General features: G+C 40.2%; 1 protein-coding gene across 2 annotated transcripts in view; it reads left to right on the forward strand.

Moving 5' to 3' along the window:
- The first annotated feature begins 11,243 nt into the window (after window positions 1-11,243).
- MON2 (MON2 homolog, regulator of endosome-to-Golgi trafficking) overlaps window positions 11,244-20,338 on the forward strand; it is a 71,815-nt gene continuing 62,720 nt past the window's right edge. Inside the window, exon 1 of one of the 2 annotated variants that reach the window (XM_040061440.2) lies at window positions 11,244-11,454. In XM_040061440.2, coding sequence (XP_039917374.1) covers window positions 11,344-11,454 — 111 coding nt within the window. In that variant the 5' untranslated portion in view covers window positions 11,244-11,343. The remainder of the gene's footprint in view (window positions 11,455-20,338) is intronic. The other variant, XM_040061443.2, reaches the window with a different exon arrangement.

The following is a 20,338-nucleotide window of genomic DNA, read 5'->3' on the forward strand; positions in this document are numbered from 1 at the left end:
TTGTGAATCATGTCAGATAAAAATCTAGTGTGCTTTTTTTCCTCAGAAAGTTTGCTGTCAATAAGTATCAGCATAAACTCTGAAATCACAAGATTCAGTTAACTTTGTAAATGTAAACAAAAAGAGTAGGAAGCAGAAGACAGCTTGCAATTCCCACTTACTCTGGATTTTGTGACTGCAAACTGGTAGGGAAGGAGAGACAAATAAACACTGTCCTGGGCCTCTTGTTTTATTTGGCTTCAGACGATCTTCTGGATGTTTTGGTGCAGATAGCTCCCTGATCTGTTCACCTGAATTGAAGTCCCACCTGCCTTCCTGGCACACTGGACTTACTTTGCAGCTTACTTTAGAGCTGATGAGTTGAGAAAAACTGTCAGATGTCCCACAGCCATATGATGTGGAAATATTTGCAGCATCTACAGCTACTTGCTACTAATGAGAAGGCCACAACCCTGTTCTAGGTTTCCCAGGACGTTAGCCCTGTGTTATGGAGTGCAGTGTATTTTTTTTCAACCGATTTGAAATCTTTTGAGGGAAATCAGTATGGTAGGCCAAGAAATTATTTGGCAAATCCATGAGTTTTCTTTAAAAATTATGCTGTTTTCTTTGATGTCAGAGCTGTAGTTGCAGGGTATGGTTTTTCATTGTCTCCAAATACTAGTTACTTTGACTAAGAAAATCAACATAAATGTAGTGAAACAATAGGAAAACTATATCTGATAGAATAAGCATATTCTTCGTCTGAAGGCAAATTGCTCTCTCCAGATTTTTTTAGGGTTTTTTTTTCCCTGGGGGGTAAACATTGTGAAAACAGTTTCACTTCTCTAGTTCTAAGATTGCATGCTTTACTGGCGTCATGTGCTCCTGAGGCAGAGAGACCTGTCTTACGGAAAAGAAATTACATTTTTGAATAACATGGAAAGCTGGAATAGTCCAAATGTGACAAATTTATTTAGGAAATGAACTGAGTTGCTATATGCCAGGTAGCATTAAGTTACCTTGGGCCAAATCATGCAACAGTTAATACAAAACTCTATTGATAAAGAATTCACATCAGTCTGTATGGTTTAATGAGAAGTAAATTTTGTTATTTGTCAGGGTGGTAACTGAAAAAGACAGTTGATAAAAATGATAATATAGATGCACCTGAATTATTTCAGCACTTGGCACTTAAATGTCACTTTAAGTATCACAGTACTCTCATCAAAACATGAATGTTACGCAGTACCATCCGACACGAAGTTTAGGAAATTACCAACCACCTCAAAATATCCATTAGGAAGTCACTGTGGAATAGGGATGTTGAAGAAGTTGGTGGCATTTGGTCTTTAATGTTTTTATTCAGTGTGAAAAATATTCAGATCATATCTGCAGAATGTGAAAAGTAGTAAATACCCCTATATCCTCTGTAGCCCTGGTGGACAAGCAATTCAGCCCTGAAACAGTGGCACAAGAACTAATCCTTGGATAAAATGAAAAGTTGGCTTAATCTTTCTGGGTGTCTGGTAAGGAGCCCGTGAAAATACACTATTTGAGTTCCTACCTTTTAAAAGTTCAGGTTGTAACCTGGGACATGTTATAGAAAAAAAAGTTAAAACCCCCGAGTAAATACATTTGCACTAACAGATGGGGAGAAGAATTACTGCTTTCTCACAAGGATTACTCAGAAGTACCTCAGTTTGCAAGGTGTCAACCTTATGAGGGGGGACTTAACTCTGTGCAGGGAGTCTTGGAGCGCAGGGAAACAACTAGTGGTTCAAAACTGGAACAGGACAATCTCAAAAGAGAGGTAAGTGTGGGAGTCTTATGCAATTATTTTTTAAAAGGAGAAGGAAGACACCGGCAGAACAACCAGCAGAGGCAAGTAGTGGGTGGCTCTATTAACTCTGGGCTAGACGCCTTCCCTGGGCTAGAGGGAGGCAGCTGAGAGGTGCAAGGGCCCTTCGCCTTCGGGGATGGAAACTTAATCTGAGTCATCTGAGCCACCTGCCCCAGCTTTGAGATCTCTGAATCCACAAACATCCTGTTCTTTTCAGGGGAATGTTCCTCTTTAGACCGAATTGTACCCATTAAAAATCACTTAGAAGTTTAGAATGGAGGCCTGAATGTGTCCATATTTGCTCAGAGCTCACTGCGGTTTGAGGGAAGGCCTTTACTCACTAGCATTATAATTCATTAATAGGGGAATAAAACCCATGCTGTTGTTCAGCACAGCGAATGGTATGACTTTTCTTCCCTTCTTTCTTCATTATTTCCAGCTTAAACTCATGAAGCCATTTCAAACCCTCTCTGTCAAACTGTCCTGGTTCTGACAAGGACATGAGGGAGGCAGCCTGGAGCCATGGGTGTGTGGCCAAGTCATTGTGCTATTCCATATTATTTTACATCGTGGCCAGAGGCAGGGAAAGGGCTCTCCCTTCCCGGGACAGGGCGGGCATTCCTTTTTCCAGGGAGCACTGGGGTAACAATTGTCCTGACCAGAGGCTTTCTCCACCGTTGTTTTTCTCTGTTTTGGGTTTGAGGGGAAATGGGATACAAGGACAGGCGAGGGAACAGTTTTTTCTTTGTCTTGGAGCTGTGCAGCACCAGGTTGGGTTGCTCTGTCATATATTTTTTGTATGTAAATCACCCTCTTTTTTGTATACTTTTCTTATTAATAGTGTTGCTGATATTGTTCATTTTCTTACCTCATTGCTATTTCCAGTAAGTTGTTCTTAGCTTAGGATCTCTACTTTTTTCCTCTCTCACTAGAGGGGTGCAGAAGGCAAGTGCCTGTGTGGGGCTTGATTTCCACCTGGGCTTAAATCATGAAAATGACCTTTGGTTTATTGTCATTTTCTCCAAGTAACACTTTCCCCCTGTTACAGCCTATACCAAAGCATACATCTCCATTTTCTTTCTTTCTTTTCCATTCTGGAAGAACATACTTGCCTCTCCATGACAATTTCTGTTAAAACACAATGACCCGTTCAGACATGCCCCTGTTGAAAAATGAGTAGTTCCTTAAAAATGAAAATTAAAACCTACATATCGTGCAATTGGTAAGAGGTCTGCAACCAGCTCTGGGGGCATAATGGCATTTTCCTGAACACAATGAATGCTGTCTGGACAGACTTCAGATGAGCTATGTTTGTTTTCAACCTCTGTCAATGTTCTAAAATACGTATTATGCTCTGGGTATTGTGTAAATGTCTTTTGCCTGAGGAGAAAGTCTGCAAACACAAGGGACAGTAATTACTGACTCTGTATCATCTATTCCTATTAAAAGCAAATACAAATAACATATTGCTTTTTGGTATAGGATATAATGCCTTAGCAGATGTCTTCAGAAAATTTAACCTTAGCTATTTATGTATTTTTGAGATAAGGTAGTGCAGATTAAATTATAAATCAAAGAAGGCTGTAGTACTACTTAATATTTGTAGTATTGGGTTATCCTGTCTATGTAACTTTGAAATTCTGTTTGGTTAATGTCATGGTCAGTTGGAAATTGTAATTTAGGGAGCTCATTTTTATGATTACAGCATTTCTGTAATATCAGAGAGGAAGAAATAATGCAGAACTGTGAATGTATGTAAAAACAATGAATCACACCAGGACAAGCCAAGAGTATGGAGAAACCCATACTACATGTCTAGAAAAGATGAATGTAATGAGAAAGTAGCTGTAGGATACTACTAAGGAGGTAGTGGAGGCTTTCAAAAAAGAGTAGTGTCCTATGGTTAAAAAAACAAACTACTGCAAAAGTCATTAACAGGCAACCAAAAATTAAAATCTTTGATAGTGGTGGTTTGTCTTGCAGATATACAATAAAAAAGTTTGGTTTCCAAAAATGGATTTAACTTCTTAGTGAAAGATAATGGTAAACCAGTAGAAAGGAAATAATCTAGAGGTGCTTCCAGCATATTATGAGGATTGAGGGCTGAGCTCCTAATAATTTTTAGGAACTAGTTTACAAAGGAAGGTTTGAAATGTCCTGAAGGGGGGAAAAATTTAATCACAAGATCAATGATATTGGAAAAGACCTCTAATTGAACAGCACCATATCAGCTAGATCATGGCACTAAATGCCATGTCCAGTCTTTCCCTAAACACCTCAAGGGACACAGTGACTGCATCACCTCTCTGGGCAGCCCATTCCAATGTCTAATAACACTTTCTGAGAATAAATTCTTCCTGATGTTCAACCTAAACCTCCCCTGGCACAGCTTAAGACTATGTCCTCTCATCCAGTCACAAGCTGCCTCAGAGAAGAGGCTGACTCCTGCCTGGCTACAACCTCCTTTAAGGTAGCTGTAGAATGAGTGACCCCTCCAGGGTCACTGAGCCTGCTACAGGCTAAAGAACCCCAACTCCCTCAGCTGCTCATCACAGGGCAAGGAAGTGTAAATTTCTTTGAAATTCTACTGTTGGTAAGGCTGGATCTTGCTTTCTGTGATCTTGCTTCCAACAAACTGAGACATTCAAGCCCACCAGCCATTTGTATCTCGCATAACAAAGTGTGGCTGAGTGGGTCAGGAGTAGAGCCATTTGGTCAATACTTAGTACATGTTAACTTCTAATTTTATAATTCAGTTGTTTATCAAATGTTCTTAGATCATGGTATGGTTTAGTTAGTTGTGACTGAAGCAGGAAAGCACGGCCCTTAGAAATAAACAGCCATAGGAATCTACTGATTACCATTCTGTCAAAAGGAAATGAAGTTTCAGACTGGCTGAACAAGTTTTACATCCCACTTAATGATCTGTTCAGTAGCTCCAGGCTTGGCTCTCAGGTGGAACAGTGAGTATTCAGACCTGGAATTTCCAATGGTGTAGCCAGCAGGAAGCCCGGAGTGCATCCATGCACTGGTGTGAGGAGACAGACAAGCTCATCCACTGCGCCCTGGGAGCAGGTTCCAGCAAGTGGCTGCTCTTTGTGAAATACTGAATACAACTTGTAGAAATACCAGTATTAACTAATGGAATCAACTGTGTAATTGCCACATGTATGCATCCTAGGTTGTGGCTGTCTCTGCTAGCACATGATTCGGAGGGTAGATACATACAGTGATACTGCCTTGCTTTATTGGGAATGCATATTCACATGTGGAGGTGATCTGGGTAGCCATTTTACTACAAAGGAAAGCATTTGGATCTTTTTGACTGGGTACCTTTGGCTGTCTTCCAAATTTCCTGAGAAGTTCATTCTGGTTTGCTGTTTGGATCCAACCTGAGTAACAAAGTATCTTTCAGGCTGCCGCTTATAAACACAGCCACACATGAACCTCATCTTTTCTATAAATGATAATCTCAAAATACTCAAAATAATCTCTACAAATATTTATCTCAAGGACAAAGTCCTCTGATTTAGGTAAGAAGTCTATAATCTTCATAAAGCAAGAAAGATGAGTGCAACACATAAGGTAAACCAAAGCCTCTAAGAGCAGCAGTTCTTCATTCAGATCTCTTCCATAAGAAATTTCTGGTCCTCATGGAGTTTATCGAAAGAACTGCCTGTAAAAGAATGGAACAGTCCCTCTTCAGTTATCTTTGCGAACAGTTGTGCTGGAGGTTCTCAGAAGTACATGGCCACACTGAGTCTTTTCTAGGCTGGGCTGAGTTAACTACAAATTACTTTGGTCATGCCAGCGGTAGTAGCTGTGGCAGTGTGAGAAAATGGTGTGCCAGCCTCCATGATACCTATATGAGTATAGTGAGTGTAGATATTTCTATAATTATTTTTATGTGGTTTACGGATATGACTGCAGTCCCTGCTACATAGAGGCCACACCTAACACAAAGGAGCTAACATCCATTCAGTGGGAGAAAACCCTTCTGTAGTAATGGTATCACTCAGCAGCCTCAGGGCTGCAGTCTGGAATGATTATCTTAGAAGGTTCACCAGAGCCTGCAGAAAGCATCCATTGACTTCCCCTCTCTGCTGCAGCAGCAAGCAAAAAAAAAAAAAAAAAAAAAAAAAAAAAAAAAAAAAAAAAAAAAAAAAAAAAAAAAAAAAAAATTGGGGAACACCCTTCTCCTCTCTAGTATTGCTCTGTGATTAGTGGATTGTCTGGAGGTTACTAGGTGTCTGGAAGTACTTCCATAATTTTCATACAAGCTGAAGAAGATATAAAAAGGAAATTATTAAGATGTAGGGAGGTTTTTGGCAAATAGATGAGAGAGCAGCAAATAAAGAGATTGCAGCACAATGCAAATTACTGACATTCTTGATGGGCATTTTTAAGTTATGCATCCTATAGTCAACATGAGTAACCAGGAAAAAACTTCTGCCAAGGGTGAAGATGTGCACTGTCCACAAGAAGAGCTCTGGATCAAATAACTGAAGTGCCTTGAATTACAACAGCTTTGCTTCAATGCAACTATGCCTTTATCTCTAAACCAAAATTCCTAATAAAATTCTCAAAGATTAAAGTAAATTTGGATCATAAGTGCAACATCACTGAAGTTTCTTAATCTGCTGATTGTGACCAGATGCTGTGCTAATTGTTTAGGTGGTAGGGACGGTCAGTGTTGGGTTTTTCTATGTAAGTCAAGTAGCATCTCCACCTCTTTCTTTATTTTCTATACTTGACAGAAAAAAAAATGTATCATGAATGGGCTGCATTACACACCATGCAGGGAAAAATCACAGATGAACAGATATTAATTCTGTTATTTGTGTAAGGGAATGAAAGACAAATTTGATTTGAAGCACCAGAAGAGTAATGTTTGTTTCCCAGGCCAGCCACATACTTCCTGTGTGAGCTGGAAAGTATGAAGGGCTTGGGAAGTGCTGATAAAATTTTGTGATTATCATATCTCTGTTGGTCTCTTGTTACACTGGCAGCTCTAACACAGCAATAAATTAATTCAAGCGTTGGACGGTAGTCCTTTATCACGGAAGATGTTACCAGGTTCAACTGATTCACTTACCAGCACTCAAAAGACCAATTAAAATAAAACAAACTAAAACAAAACCAAAACCAAATAAACCTCATTGCTTTGAGAATCTGTTTGGACAAGATTCAAGAAGGAAAATTTGGAAAAACAGCTTTGCTGGCTGGTTACATGAGAGTCTCGGAAGCATGTAAGCCTCTGGTCAAGAGATTTGCATGTAGGCCCTGGAGCTCTGCATTCAATAGGGAATCACTGCTGAGTACCTAATACACATCATAGGTCTGACGTTTTGGGCATTGCTGCTTAACACTGCTGAGAGTGACCTTAAACAAAATGTGACATAATTAACAATAGTTTGCTAATGGAAAAGAAGATGATCCACCAGTAGGATTGCTTTTTTAGTTGACCAGATGAAATAAAATGTGTATTAACTGTAAGCAAACAAAATGGGTACCAACATGTAAACATATTCTCACAGCTATGCAGAAAGGAACACAGGTGAAATTAATGAAGAGTTCACAATGGAAAATGTACTTTTCAATCTGCTGGTAGATCGAACTTCCTTGCACAGCCACATCCTAAACATCCTAAAGTCCTTCCAACAAGGACTTCACTTCCATAAAAAAAACCCTGAAGAATACCATATAGTAGGGGGAAGTTTATTACTTCTTTTGACCCATTTGTGTCCCAACATATACTCTCTTTGGTCTGTAATTTAAGGAACTACTGAAGTGTTCACATAGTAAAGGGTTTCTTTGTGCTTACACAGACCAATACAACACATAGTTTTTATAAAAGGCTACTGGATGTATTTGATATGAATCCATCTCTCACTGTCTTTTAATTTAAGATTTAACTTTGTCTCTTGATATCAGTATCTATGTTCAATCTAAGACAAAATTTTCTCCATTGTGACTCTTACCTATGAGGTACAAAAAAATCAACAGAGACATCTACAAACTCCTTTATTTTTCCACACAATTGATTTTTCATATCCTGAAGTTAGTTTACTACTGTCACTACTTACAGATTCATATCACTTACAGAAGTATACAGGAGTGTAGCTAAAGTGAACTCAGAGGAAATTCACAACTCTACCCTTTACGATGAAACCAACTCATTGCCAAAGTGAATGAAATCTGATAGTTTTGCCTCCGATGCATGATGACAGACCCCTGTTCTCATATACAAAGCCTGCATCTGCATACATCTACCAGGATGGGCTATAACTAGGAGTAAACACCTGAAATTAATACAGGCAAATGCTATCCCATGTTTAATCCAATTAAAAGGACTGATGTGTATCATTTGGAATGAACATGAGGTAACTTAATGAGTCACAATAGGTCTCATGATAATTTTTGTTGGTAATTAGGGCCATAAAGCTACAGGGAATTATTTCAATCACCCACTGCCCATCACAAAATAACATATAATTTAATAACAAAGTGAACCACAATATAATAATTGCAGTGTAATACAAAGTTAGCTTAAAAGCTGAGAGATGTGCCTGAGATGCAGGCATGTGTACTACTCCCAATTAAGTCAGCTTAACAGCTAACTTAACTTGCATTCTTAGCTTGCATGTCAAAAATGTGCCCTCAGAGATGTCCAGATATGCAACATCACCTTCTGAATCAAAAGTGACTTGAATTGTAACTGGGGTTTTTAAATGTACAGAAGACTTGCAAACTTTTCTGCTGAGGGTTAGGACTACATGCAATAGAACCTATTGCAATGAAATGCAACTGCAGAAGTCACATTCACAATCAGACCAGTGTCACTTAAAAGGATCCTGGCTAGTTTAAACAGTTTAACTGCACAGATTTATATTAACTGATAAATCTCTGCATTTACAAAAATACATCAAAACGGTGAGAAAGATGACCTTGTTGTTTAAGAGACATGTCTGAGATTCAGGCACATGTTCCCAGTTCTTGTATTCAGCAGATCCAGAAGAGTTTTCTACTGCAAGAATTCTACAAACTGTGAGATTAACTTCCAAGCTCATGAACAATTTTGCGGCATTTGGCTGGCAAAGCCAGCTCAAGACTGAGTGTCTAAGCCGGTAGTTGAAAAGATCTGTATGATCAATGTAAATGATGTCAAGTATGCAAACAGGCAGACAAGTAGATTCAGGTAATATCAATGTGTCCATGGCTTACTGTGTACAGTTAATCTGTGGAAAAATCCAAACAACAAAAAGGAAGTAAATCATTAAGGCTTACCTAAGAAATACACGGGCATAGCCAAGAATAAATAAATTAATTAATTCTCCTAGCTAATCATCAGTGTTTCTTATTAAGGTATTTGGACTGGTCTGTGAATTGCATCAGGCCTGAAGCCCAGAACAGATGCACTGAGATGGGGAAATCCTTGGGAAAATCCTTAGGATATTGCTTGTTGGTTAAGCATGTAAATTGTTCCACTGAAGACAACAGTCTTGCTCTTTTGTCATTGTTTTTTGGTTTGTTTGTTTTGGTTTTTTTTTAAGTAAGCATAGAAAAATCAAAGCTTCTGAGAATACACAGACAAATGCCCTTTGAAAGTTTTACAAGAATAAAAAAATTAATTTGTTTAATTTGTTTGCTTTTACTGGATACGGGTGAAATTCTAATTTTAATTTCCTTGAAGGCACATAAAGCTTGACCACCTAATTCAATTGTGACAGCGTTATACAGTTTTAAAAACTCACATCCATTTATCCAGTTCTACCAAGCTAACAGCCAGTATATTGAAAATAATATAAAAATAAAGATTTTAAAATGACAAATTATTTATAAAACAATCCTGTACTCTTTGCTTCACAAAGCACACCTAAAGATTTATGTATATAAGTACAGTCAATGCTGTGCCAGGGGGAACCTGTGTACTACATCATTCGCAACAGTTCTCAGAGTAAATGAACTCAACATACAAGTAGGGATGCTCAAATTTTTGAAAAGTTTTTACTTTTTCATTACAAGACAAAAACCCCAGAATATTGGAACATTGTCTGAGTAAGACTGAAGACTTTCAGGACAGTCTGAAGAAAAGCGGTTACTTAAAATTTTTAAAATTGTATGGCAGTAAAAATTTGTCCTTCATTTGGCTTCTTCATAATTTTTCGCTCAAGACTCCCAGGTTTGAAAACTACAGCATGTATAAACTCACGGATGTTTTCCAACTCCATGGGTTTATAGATGGGGAACAGAACCATGCTGCATTACAGGTAGGCAGCCCAGCACAGTACAGCATTTGCAGGACCAAGAATATGGAAAAATTATTATTGCAGAGACCAAAATCTTTGTGAAATGTTAATTGGTATGGCGAATGATGAATGGTATCCTCCAGAAGGAAGCTCCCAGGCCCATGTCAGGCCTAAGCTCTCTGCATTACAATTAACAGAGACTGAAGAGCTGGTTGTTCAGGAGCCAGCTTTAGAAATGGGTTAAAAATTGCTGGAATGGAATTCTGAGGGACACACGGAAGGTACCCGAGACCCAAACATTCCACATGCCCTTGTTTCTTTTCTGCCCGTGTTTCTCTTAAAGCTTGTCAATGAAGGATTCACCCTCGCTTTGCTTAGACGAAACCACGGAGCACTGTGTATGCACACAGGCCGAGAAGGGCACAAAGCTTCACTCCTGCTAAAGAACCATAGAATGGGCAGAGGTGGAAGGGACCACTTTGGGTCATCTGGTCCAATCTCCCTGCTCAGTCAGGATCACCCCAGAGCATCTTGCCTAGAATTGCATCCAGACGGTTCTTGAATCTCAGCGAGGGAGTCTCCACAAACTCTCTGGGCAGTGTTTCAGTGCACAATCACTCGTATTGGAAAGAAAGCAAGAACTTCAAAACGTTCAACAGAAAAACAGTACATCTCGCTTTTTGCTTTTTTTTTTTTTTTTTTTTTTTTTTTTTTTAATCAAACGCGCCTGAGAGCCGGACTTGGCCAGAGGGAACCGACCCCTGCAGCCGCTCGGTGGGGTTGGCGGCTGCTGAAACCCAAAGGGCTTGGTCACCTCTTTCCTCAGTGACCCTTCGCAAAACGCCGCGGTTTGTCCCCTCCCCACGTCAGCTCCTGCTGCCTGTCGCTCCGCGGCCCCGTCTCGGCCCGGGTCCCAGCGCCTCTCCTGCCCCTTCACGCCGAGCCAGTGACACCGCGGGGACGGGACCCCGGGGAAAGAGCTCCGCTCCCCAGGCCGCGCCTGCCCCAGCCCGGCACGACGAGCGCGGGTACCACTTCCCTCCCTCCCTCCCTCCCTCGCTGCCGGCAGCCGCCGCTCTCCCCGCCCCCGGCCGTGTGTGCGGAAGCTGCCGGCGCCCGGGATTGTGGGAGCGGGGGGAACGCGGGGCGGGGACGCGGCCGGGGCCGGAGGGTTCCGGTGCGGGGCGCAGACGTGTCGGCCGGGGCCGCGGAGCGACAGGCGCTGCCCCTGCCCGCTCGGAACAGCGCCCGGCCCGGGGCCGGCCCGGCGGCGCCATGGCCGGGACCAGCAGCCCCGAAGCCGTGAAGAAGCTGCTGGAAAACATGCAGGGGGACCTGCGGGGCCTGAGCCTGGAGTGCCGGAAAAAATTCCCCCCCGTCAAGGAGGTGAGTGGCGCTGAGCCGAGTCAAGCCGGGCCGTGCTGGGCTGAGCCGGGCGGCGGAGGCCGTTCCGGAGGGGCCTCCCTGGCCCCGGGGCCCGGCCGGAGCGGAGCTGCCGGCGTGCCCCTGCTCCGGTACCCAGCTCTGTGCCGTTCCCGCTGAGCTCCGACACGCACGGCCGCGGGCTGTGCACAGAGGTGGCTGTGCCCAGACGTGGCTGTGCCTGTCGCGTGTTCCGTGGCTGTTGTTTTCAGTGCGCTGCCGAGGCGGGGGCCGTGGGCCGGGCTGTGCCCCTCGGGGAGCGCGGCTGGCGGACACACCGTCTGTTGACGGGCGAAGCGGGGGCGGCCCCGCTGCGCCCTCGGCGCCCTCCGGGGAAAACGCAAAGTTCGGCTTGGCTGTCTCGGCACCGCCGAGGGAGCGAAACTCGCCGGAGGCGAGCTCGGCGCTGGGGCTCGGCCGCTTCGGCGTGCGGGCACCGAGCAAGCGGGGAGCCCGACGGGCCGGCTGAGGCCGAGGAGGGCCGTGCTCAGCCCCGGCCGGCCCTGCGGCTGCGGTGGGAGCCCGGGGCCCCGCAGGTCTCCCCTCGGGTCTGTGCCTTGACCCTCTCTCGAAAGGTGTGGTGCCCGGGCCGGCGTGCCTTATTCCTCACCGTTGCCCACCCTAGCTGCCGGCGTGAGCTGTGCGGGTCGCTCGTCATCGCTACCCCGTCGTTTTGGGGTTGTGTGGCTTTCCCACGGTGTGGGCACAACCGAGGAAGCTTGGGAGACAGAAGTTTGGGCTACTTTTTTTTCCCCCTCCTTTGCTAAAAACCCCCTTAATAAGCTCACTCCAGTAGGATTGTATGTTTTATTTTTGAAACCTGAGTTTATTCTGTGCAGTCTGAGACCTCAGTAATCTCGGTGAGCAGGATTACTTTAATTGAAGAACAATCGGAGTTTTTCTTGCTAACTTAGAATATACTTTTTGGCCGTAGGTTTTTCTGTTGTTTTTGTATAGTGAGTTTAACTTTTTCCCTATCAGCAGTTTGCCACTTGCTGTTTTAAAAAGTTTTCTGTGAAATAGTGGAAGGAAAAATACTAAAAGATTAAGTTAGATTAGGATGTAGACACAGAAGCACTTAAGAAAGGCATTGCCTATTATGTGACTTTAGTTCCAATTAAGTGATACGATGTTTAATGTTGTGTGAGGTATTATACACTTTAACAGCTGAATTGAAGCTAATGACTGTGCTTGTTTTGAAAGACATGAAGTGACACACTGTAGCAGGGTATGTTATGTACTGTTTAATCTGCAGAGGAATACTGATGTGTTTGAGAAATCTTGTGCGGTCACAGAAAAAGAAGAGAAGGTTGTGATCAGTCCTGAGGAATTGTGTGTGTTCACGTGTAAATAAGAAAAAGCTGCGGTCACTAGAACAGAAATCTGTGTTTGGAGGGAGATGGGAGTGCTGCTTGCACTCCCTTCTGTGTATTACTGTGTGACTCTTGGTTAGTCTCTGAACAAGTTTCTCCACTGCATTAATGTTTATTTTCTTTGAGACCTACAAAGGAGTTGGGCAGTGCTGTTTGTAAGCTAGTATTTTTAGTAATGCTTCATTACATTTGCCATGGCTGAATATTATAGTAACTACTGCATGTACTTAATACTTGTTCAGCACGTTTATCATATTCTTGTGTAAGTTTGACTTCTGTTTGTTTGCTTAAAAATGACAGCAATTTGTATAGCTTTCTTCATTAAAAGCACTTAACAAACTTTTTCACAATTGTCTGGGATTTGGATAGGTCTGTTGGAATAGTACTGAAAGATGTTTAAAAAGAGGTGGGACTTTCTCCTGGGAGTTGTGTGCTCTTACAAGGAATCTGAGGTGAAAGCAGTCCTACAGTAGGATGTGTGATACAGTTGCAGGAAATGATCTTACTTCCTCACTTCTGGAAGCCCTTTTTTGGTTTCAGTTTTAAAGAAAATGGGTGTCCTTTTTTTGTCAAATCTCAACTGCTAAAGAGATATTTTAATTGCATGCATTTGGTCTGATCATTATTAGAGTTGGCTAGAGTGATCAGAGGAATGGTTCATGCTTTTTACTAACTTGTAACAGCATCAGTTTTTTAAACCATGTTTAAATAGTGACTTTTAAAAACAAATTCATACTACTTACAATTTCACTTTTTTACTTGCAGTGTAACTACCTCCCCCCCCCCTCCCCCCCAATGCATAGTAATTTATAAGTTTATATTGCTGTTGATGTGTATGTTTTCATGGAACTTAAGCTTATTGTACTGGGATAAAACTATTGAAAAATTCCTAGTCCCAAATCAGTAGTTATGAGATGTATATCATAGTTGTTAGATTTGATAGGTACTTTATAAAGGTAAACTGCTTCTCATATTCTCTCTAGTGTTTGACGTAGTCAAAGATTTTGCTCACAATTGTTATCTTCAGCCACTCCTAAAATGAACTGTCTGTTCTGGTTTTATTTTGTTTGTTTTGTTTTTATATTAATAGTATTAAAATTCTACAAAGTGAATTTAGCTGCTAGGTTTGCTGTGATAAAAGCTATGGTGTACTTCTCAGTTCTGCTTGTTGCTCAGATGATTAACTTGAGTAAATTCTTTAACCAATACTGTAAGGATTTAGATCAGCTGTATGATCAGAAAAATAGAGCCTTTTTTATTAAAAGAGTTTTAGTTTTCACACTTTAAACCTTTCAGTATCTTTTAGGTTCAGAGGGACCAAAACAATATTAAATGATTCTTTGAACAGGTGTGTACATGACAAAGCTGAAGAAGTTTACCTGAGTTCTTTTGGGGGAGGAGGATGGGGGTGGAGTTTGGACGCAGAAGAGAAAGGGACAGCCAACCGTGGGATCTAGATCTTATCCTCAGTTAGGAAGTAGAAGTAAGTTTTTGAACTCTTCAATGTTTTGAGGACTTTCATTTCAATTTTTCTGTTACTCTGAGTCTGTAAAGTTTTCTTAGTAGGTCATGTTTATGTGAAAATTGTGCAGTTGCAAGTGCAGTAACTTACAGCAGTAGAGTCTGAGGTTTTTGCTGACTTCAATAATCTGTTAAGAAACGTTGAATTATTGAGTGACTCCCACTGTTAAACTTGGGACACAAATATGTGGCCAACTTCCTTCCCCTTAGTTAGAGCTCTTAACTGAGAAATAACAGGATGTTTGGTTGGTTCCGAAGTATCCATATGTTGTCTGTGCTCTTGTTACAAATAATATTGGAGTAGGATTTTTCTAGGTTATGCCATTTAAGGCTTTAAAAATTGGAGCTGCAGAAAGAACCTGTAGGTCTGAAATTATGCTGCTGACAATGTTTGGCTTTTAAATAACAGACTTATTTTTCTTAAGGGTGTGGAGAATACCAGTTACTGTTACACTTGAAACCCATTTCTCTTTGTTGCTAGATGTTTCTTCTGCTTGATACTTCCTCAGTCAGCACCGACTACAGAAGCGTAGTGTACGGAAGTGTACTAGGCATGAATGCTATACACTATGACCAAGAAGTGATTTGGTGATTATGTCTTTGATATGCCAAACCTGTTTATACTGGCAGATATACAGATAATGACATTGCTGGAAAATGTGTTTGTATCTTCATGATGTATTTCTGTAGCCTGATTAGAAGAGTAGATGCCAGCCATGGATGTGTCAGAAGCTCACAGGGAAGTGTAAATAAAACTCTGTCTTTTGAGCTTGAAATTACAGAGGATGAAACAGTCTTTGGTACAAGCATCAGTCCTGTTGATGTTATCTAAGGTAGTCTGGTGTTTCTCCTAGAAAACAATATTACTTGGTCATTAATACATAATTTTTAGTACAGTGGGCTCTGAGATTTGCTCTGTACTAGAGAGTATTGTAATGCTGCAAATGCTGTTAGCATGCCACACACATAAACTATTTTAACCTGCTGGTGGCTGGAGTTTTGGTATTGTGTGCTGCATTTGTGGAAAGCTGGAAGTGCTTTCCTTAGTGAACTGGAGTAAGAATTTTATCACAGAATTGAAAATGGTTTAGTGTCCTAAATAGGTTACCTGCTGTTTCTTATTGCAGAATGAAAGAGATGCAATAAACTACATTTGATTTGGTGAGATAATTCCACTGCATAAAAAAATCTTAGAAATACAAGGGGAAAATGCTCATAATTAGCAGAAATAATGGAGTTAAAATGAGAAATAAGTACACCCAGAAGTTTCTCACAGACTGAATCCCAGTTTTATGTAAATATTTGTTGTTTACACAGATCCAATCAAGCAGTCACAGGTTTCTAGTAGGCTTGTAGTCTCTGTGTTGTCTCAGGTTTTTCCTTGAATTTTAAATAGCAGTAAAAGGAAAATGAGTTTAAAAAACACCACCAAAAATTAATTCTTATTCAGCTCCCTGCACAGTTTCAGGCACATCTGTGCTGGTGGGAGAGGGCAGGCAGTGTTGGGGCAGAGAGGGACTACTGCATCATCCTGTGGCAGGATCAGCTTGGCCTGGACCAGGGCATGCCGTTTTCTTGGCAGTTGTGGAATGGGCTGCATTTGCCTGTTTTAGGATGTTTGTAATAGGGCTGAAAAAGAAGTGGTGTTCAGCTTGCCTCCACTGGAAGAGCAGCACAGAATTAGCTTTGAATACTTGGTCAGTAGAAATGCTCTCTTGAGTCTCTTGGAAGAAAGCTTTTGGTAGCCTCACTGTGCTGTTTCTTTACCAGATCCTTGTTTGAAAGAGCGGCATTGCTTTTACTTAGCTACTTATTGAGTTGTGTTTGCCTTTGGCACATTGGCATATTTTTGAAACTGTGTTGTAATTTGCTGTATCTAGGAAAAAGAATAGAATCCAATTTTGCAACCTTATTTTTTCTTTTATAAGTAACTCTTCTTGCAGGCAAGTAACCTTACAAAGCTCATAGGGTAAAAGTTAAAAAGGTAGGATTTGAGTGACTTCTGGACAAAGCAAACTTTATTTAATTATAGTAGATGTGGTATGGACTAGCCTGAGGCAAGGGATAGGATTTGCCCTTTTTGAGAAGCTGTGTGTTGTGTTGTGTGAAGACAGGCATTATTCTACATTTCTTCGTATGGACTCTAGTCTTGTTTGCATTGAGTTAAATTTAACCCCTGGGTTAAATTATTCTGTTTAGGAATTATAAGACCAAACATATTTTAAAGCTAATGCCAAAAAATGAATTGGGAAGCTTGTCCTTTTTAGAGAACCTCTGATGTCATTGAGTAGCGGTGTGGAACTAAACATGAGGATGTATTGCAAAAGTTAAACATGCATTAAAAAGATACAGATCAGTTAATTTAGTATATATGTCAACATGATTATTAGGACTCCTCATGCAACTGGAAGGAACAGTTAAAACATGTGAATGTTTGTTAGCTGTTTGTTCTGTAATGGTAATAATATTTCAGAAATTTTGTTGAACATAGTGCAGTAGACATATTGGATAAGGCTAAGAAAGAAAATTCCATGCTGAACTGTCTTGTGATTTGAGCATCTGAGTCACTTGACGTACTTTTAGCATCGAATAGTTTCTGAGTGCTCTGCATTCATGCTACTTTAGTGGTAAAAGGATGAGCCAAAAGAATCTAGGAAAGAAGAAACCTTCGTACATGGACCATTTTCTGTAGGAGTAACCAAGTTTTTGGGTTTCCTGCTTTATCTTTTAAATAAAATGGTTTAAGTAATTCTGACACTACAGCCCACAGGGAATTCAGCCTACACTAAACTTTCCAGGTTGGTTTATTTTTCAGGTCTTTACAACATTAAAAGGATGAAAACTAGAGGTTTTTATGGGATTTTTTTAATGGGTATTCACTTAACTAATATTTTAAAGGTTCTTTTGAAACAGAGGAACAATGCTCTCTAAAATGTATGTTGTCATACTTAGGCAGCTTGCACTAAAGCATGTGTTTTGTGCATGTGACTGGAGCTTGCTGTGTAGCATTCTTGAGTTTCCAGCCCATAGCTGAGCTGGTAACTTGAAAACAGTAATCCCTAATATAACTCTTTTAGCTCCCTTTTATAATTTCTGATCTTTACCACTTGCTATGTCTACTAGCTTTATGTTTGGAGTCCATTAATTTTGCAATGATTTTTATTCAATATTGACCCATATACAGTAGTAGTTTTTCAAAATTATGTTTTATAAAGTGAATTCTTACATTTCTAGGGGAAAACATCTATTCAGATGTGTTCTAAGCTTCATGGTCCATTGTAAATCATAAGTTTCATGTGATCAGTTTAGTCTTTGAGAAGAAATGTCGTGTTCTGAAGTGATTCATGTAAGGCACACAGGTCAAATATCTTCATCATGTAAAACCCTGCAATTTAATGAATTAAGAAAATTATTAAAAGTTTCAGTTTATCAGTCTGTTGTTGTACTTTCCAAGTTACACTTTTCAGTGCAGGTTTAAGGTGCCAAATGTTGGGTGTTTAGGCTTCATTGATTGGGCAGGCTTGGCTTGTTATGGAAATACAGTCAATAGAGCCAGAGAACTATTTGGGGTATCTTGTAGCCAGGGGATTGGTTCCCTCTATCACCTACACAGTAGGTGTTCTACATTGCTGCTTGAGATAGAGTAATGTTTATTCTTTGGCTTCCAGCCTCTTGTCCAGAAGAGCATGGATCTTCTGGGGTCTGTGTGTAGTTGTCTTGGATACGGAGACCTAAGCTTAGACCTCTGCCTTGAGCCCCTGCTAGTGGGTCAGCTGAATTAGCTTAAGGAAAGGCTTTAAGAATTAAGGGGCATTCAGGAGAGACAATCTCCATTGTAATAGGAGTCTAAATATTTAAATTTGTTCATCTTAATCGCCGATTTAATTTCCATCTGCTTCCCAAGGCTTCTTGAAGATTATCCAGGAAACTCATAGCAGAAGTTGGAAACCCTTGGTGACTCCAGTTCTCAAGTAGTGCCTAAACTGTCAGCTGTTATTTACCAGGTGTCTGGCAAATGGACATTGCTGACTGAATATAGTACTTGTGGCAAGTTCTCAGAAGCTGCTAGTCCCATCTGTTGTGATCAACAAGCTGAAGGCAGCATTAGTTTGAACTTCAAGTCTGTTTCTCCTAAAGCTCTGAAACAGGTTGTTGTTTTATTTGTAACATAGAATGATAATTGTGTCAAAAGTATGTAACTAAAATTCAAGTGCAAGTGCTCTGTTTCAATGGTTTCAAATCGGTTGTGCGGTACTTGAACGGATCACTCAGAAATCTCTCAGTAGTAGACATGGGCATGTCAGGATATCCTTACACTACATAGGTATCTAATGTATTATATACTATATATTATATAGTATATTTAGGTATCTGTATAATTTATATAGAACACAATACAGAATATGAGGTACATCCTTGTTCTTGAAGAGAGAAGAAGAACTTAAAGTTTTGTTTCTAAGTGGCTTGTGTTTCTTTCAGGTGTTGACTTTTTTGCCTTTCTGTCTACATTAGTGCTGTTTGGTAATGAGTTATTTTCAGGATTCTGCATTGGCTACTGTTACTGCAAACTCACAGTTACAGAAGATTAATGGACCAGAGGAGTAGTCACTCCTGTCAAATGTGAAAGAGCACTCTGAATATGAGAGCAACTAATATAGTTGCACTGGAAATGAACAAGATTGTGTGTTTTTAAAAACCAAAAAACAAACTGCCATATCTTCAGCTGGAGGAGAAAGTGTATGATAGAAACTGTTAATTTTTTTTTCCTAATTTATGATAATTTTGTGACAAAATGATAAATTGTTGAGTGTAAAAATGTGAGTGCACAGCAATGTCAAATCAAAACTGGCATTTTGCCAGTTTAAATTACATGTAAAACAAGTCTATATAAAAGAGAAGGGTCTGAATAGGGATTTTACTCGGGGGGGGAAGATAAAAATACAGAAGGCAAGTACAATGCTTTTTCACACAGATGTGGTACGCTTGAGTGCTTTCATGAAACTGATTTAGTGAGGAGTTTTTTGTGTGTTTTTTCCCATTTGGAAGAAATAGTTTAGCAGTACAGTAATGGTCCAGAATGTGATTTTGCACAGCAAGCCAAAATAACAAGCCAAGACAGGAGGACCTCTTATCTAAACTGATGGATATAGGGTTAGTGTTCCAGTTGGAAAGGCAGACAATCATGGACAGAAAAAAATTGCTCTTTTTATTTCATGTAATAGATATGGAAGTGACTATAGAGAACATATTACTCTCACCCAGTCTTAATAAAAGGTTGGCAATGTTATGTAAATACCAATACAAACCGTCATTCCTGATTGCTTTTCTTTTTAGAATAGAGAAATCTTGTGTGGTAAGGACTGCAAATATTACAACAATTTTAGTGTCTCTGGAGAAAGCAATTTGCTGTAATGTACAATGAAAACACAAGTGGTCATTCAAAAGCACTAGCGGTGAAAATTCTTGATTTTATTAATTTTTGGTAACAATGAACATTTAGAAATTCATACAAAAGTATCCTTAATGTTAGATCAATCCTTAGTAGAAAATAGCACAAGCTTGGTAGTTGTATTAAATATCCTTATGGGAATATGTATTTTGTTGGTTAATAAAGTCAAAAACTGCTGACTTCTATTCCTAATTGTTAGATACAAATTCCTTTGAAGATCAGCATGTTTATCCTTTTTAAAGCTTTTTTAAAAATCTAGGTTCAAAACTTTTTTAAGAGAATGATTGCTATGGCAGAGACAACGATTGCTTTTTCTCACTTTAGATTTGAATTTTGTGTCATCTTTCCCTTAGGAAAAGTTATTAACTATGTTATTATTTTTCAGTAAAAGAAGGGTAACTCTTTCATGTTTACCAGAGTAAAGGCATATCCATAGAGATTACCGCAGAACACCTGATGTACTGTCAGATCACATCCCAGTTGGCCCCTCTGGTCCCTTACTTGT

Source organism: Hirundo rustica, chromosome 4 (genome assembly GCF_015227805.2).
Source record: "Hirundo rustica isolate bHirRus1 chromosome 4, bHirRus1.pri.v3, whole genome shotgun sequence".
Lineage (NCBI taxonomy): Eukaryota > Metazoa > Chordata > Aves > Passeriformes > Hirundinidae > Hirundo > Hirundo rustica.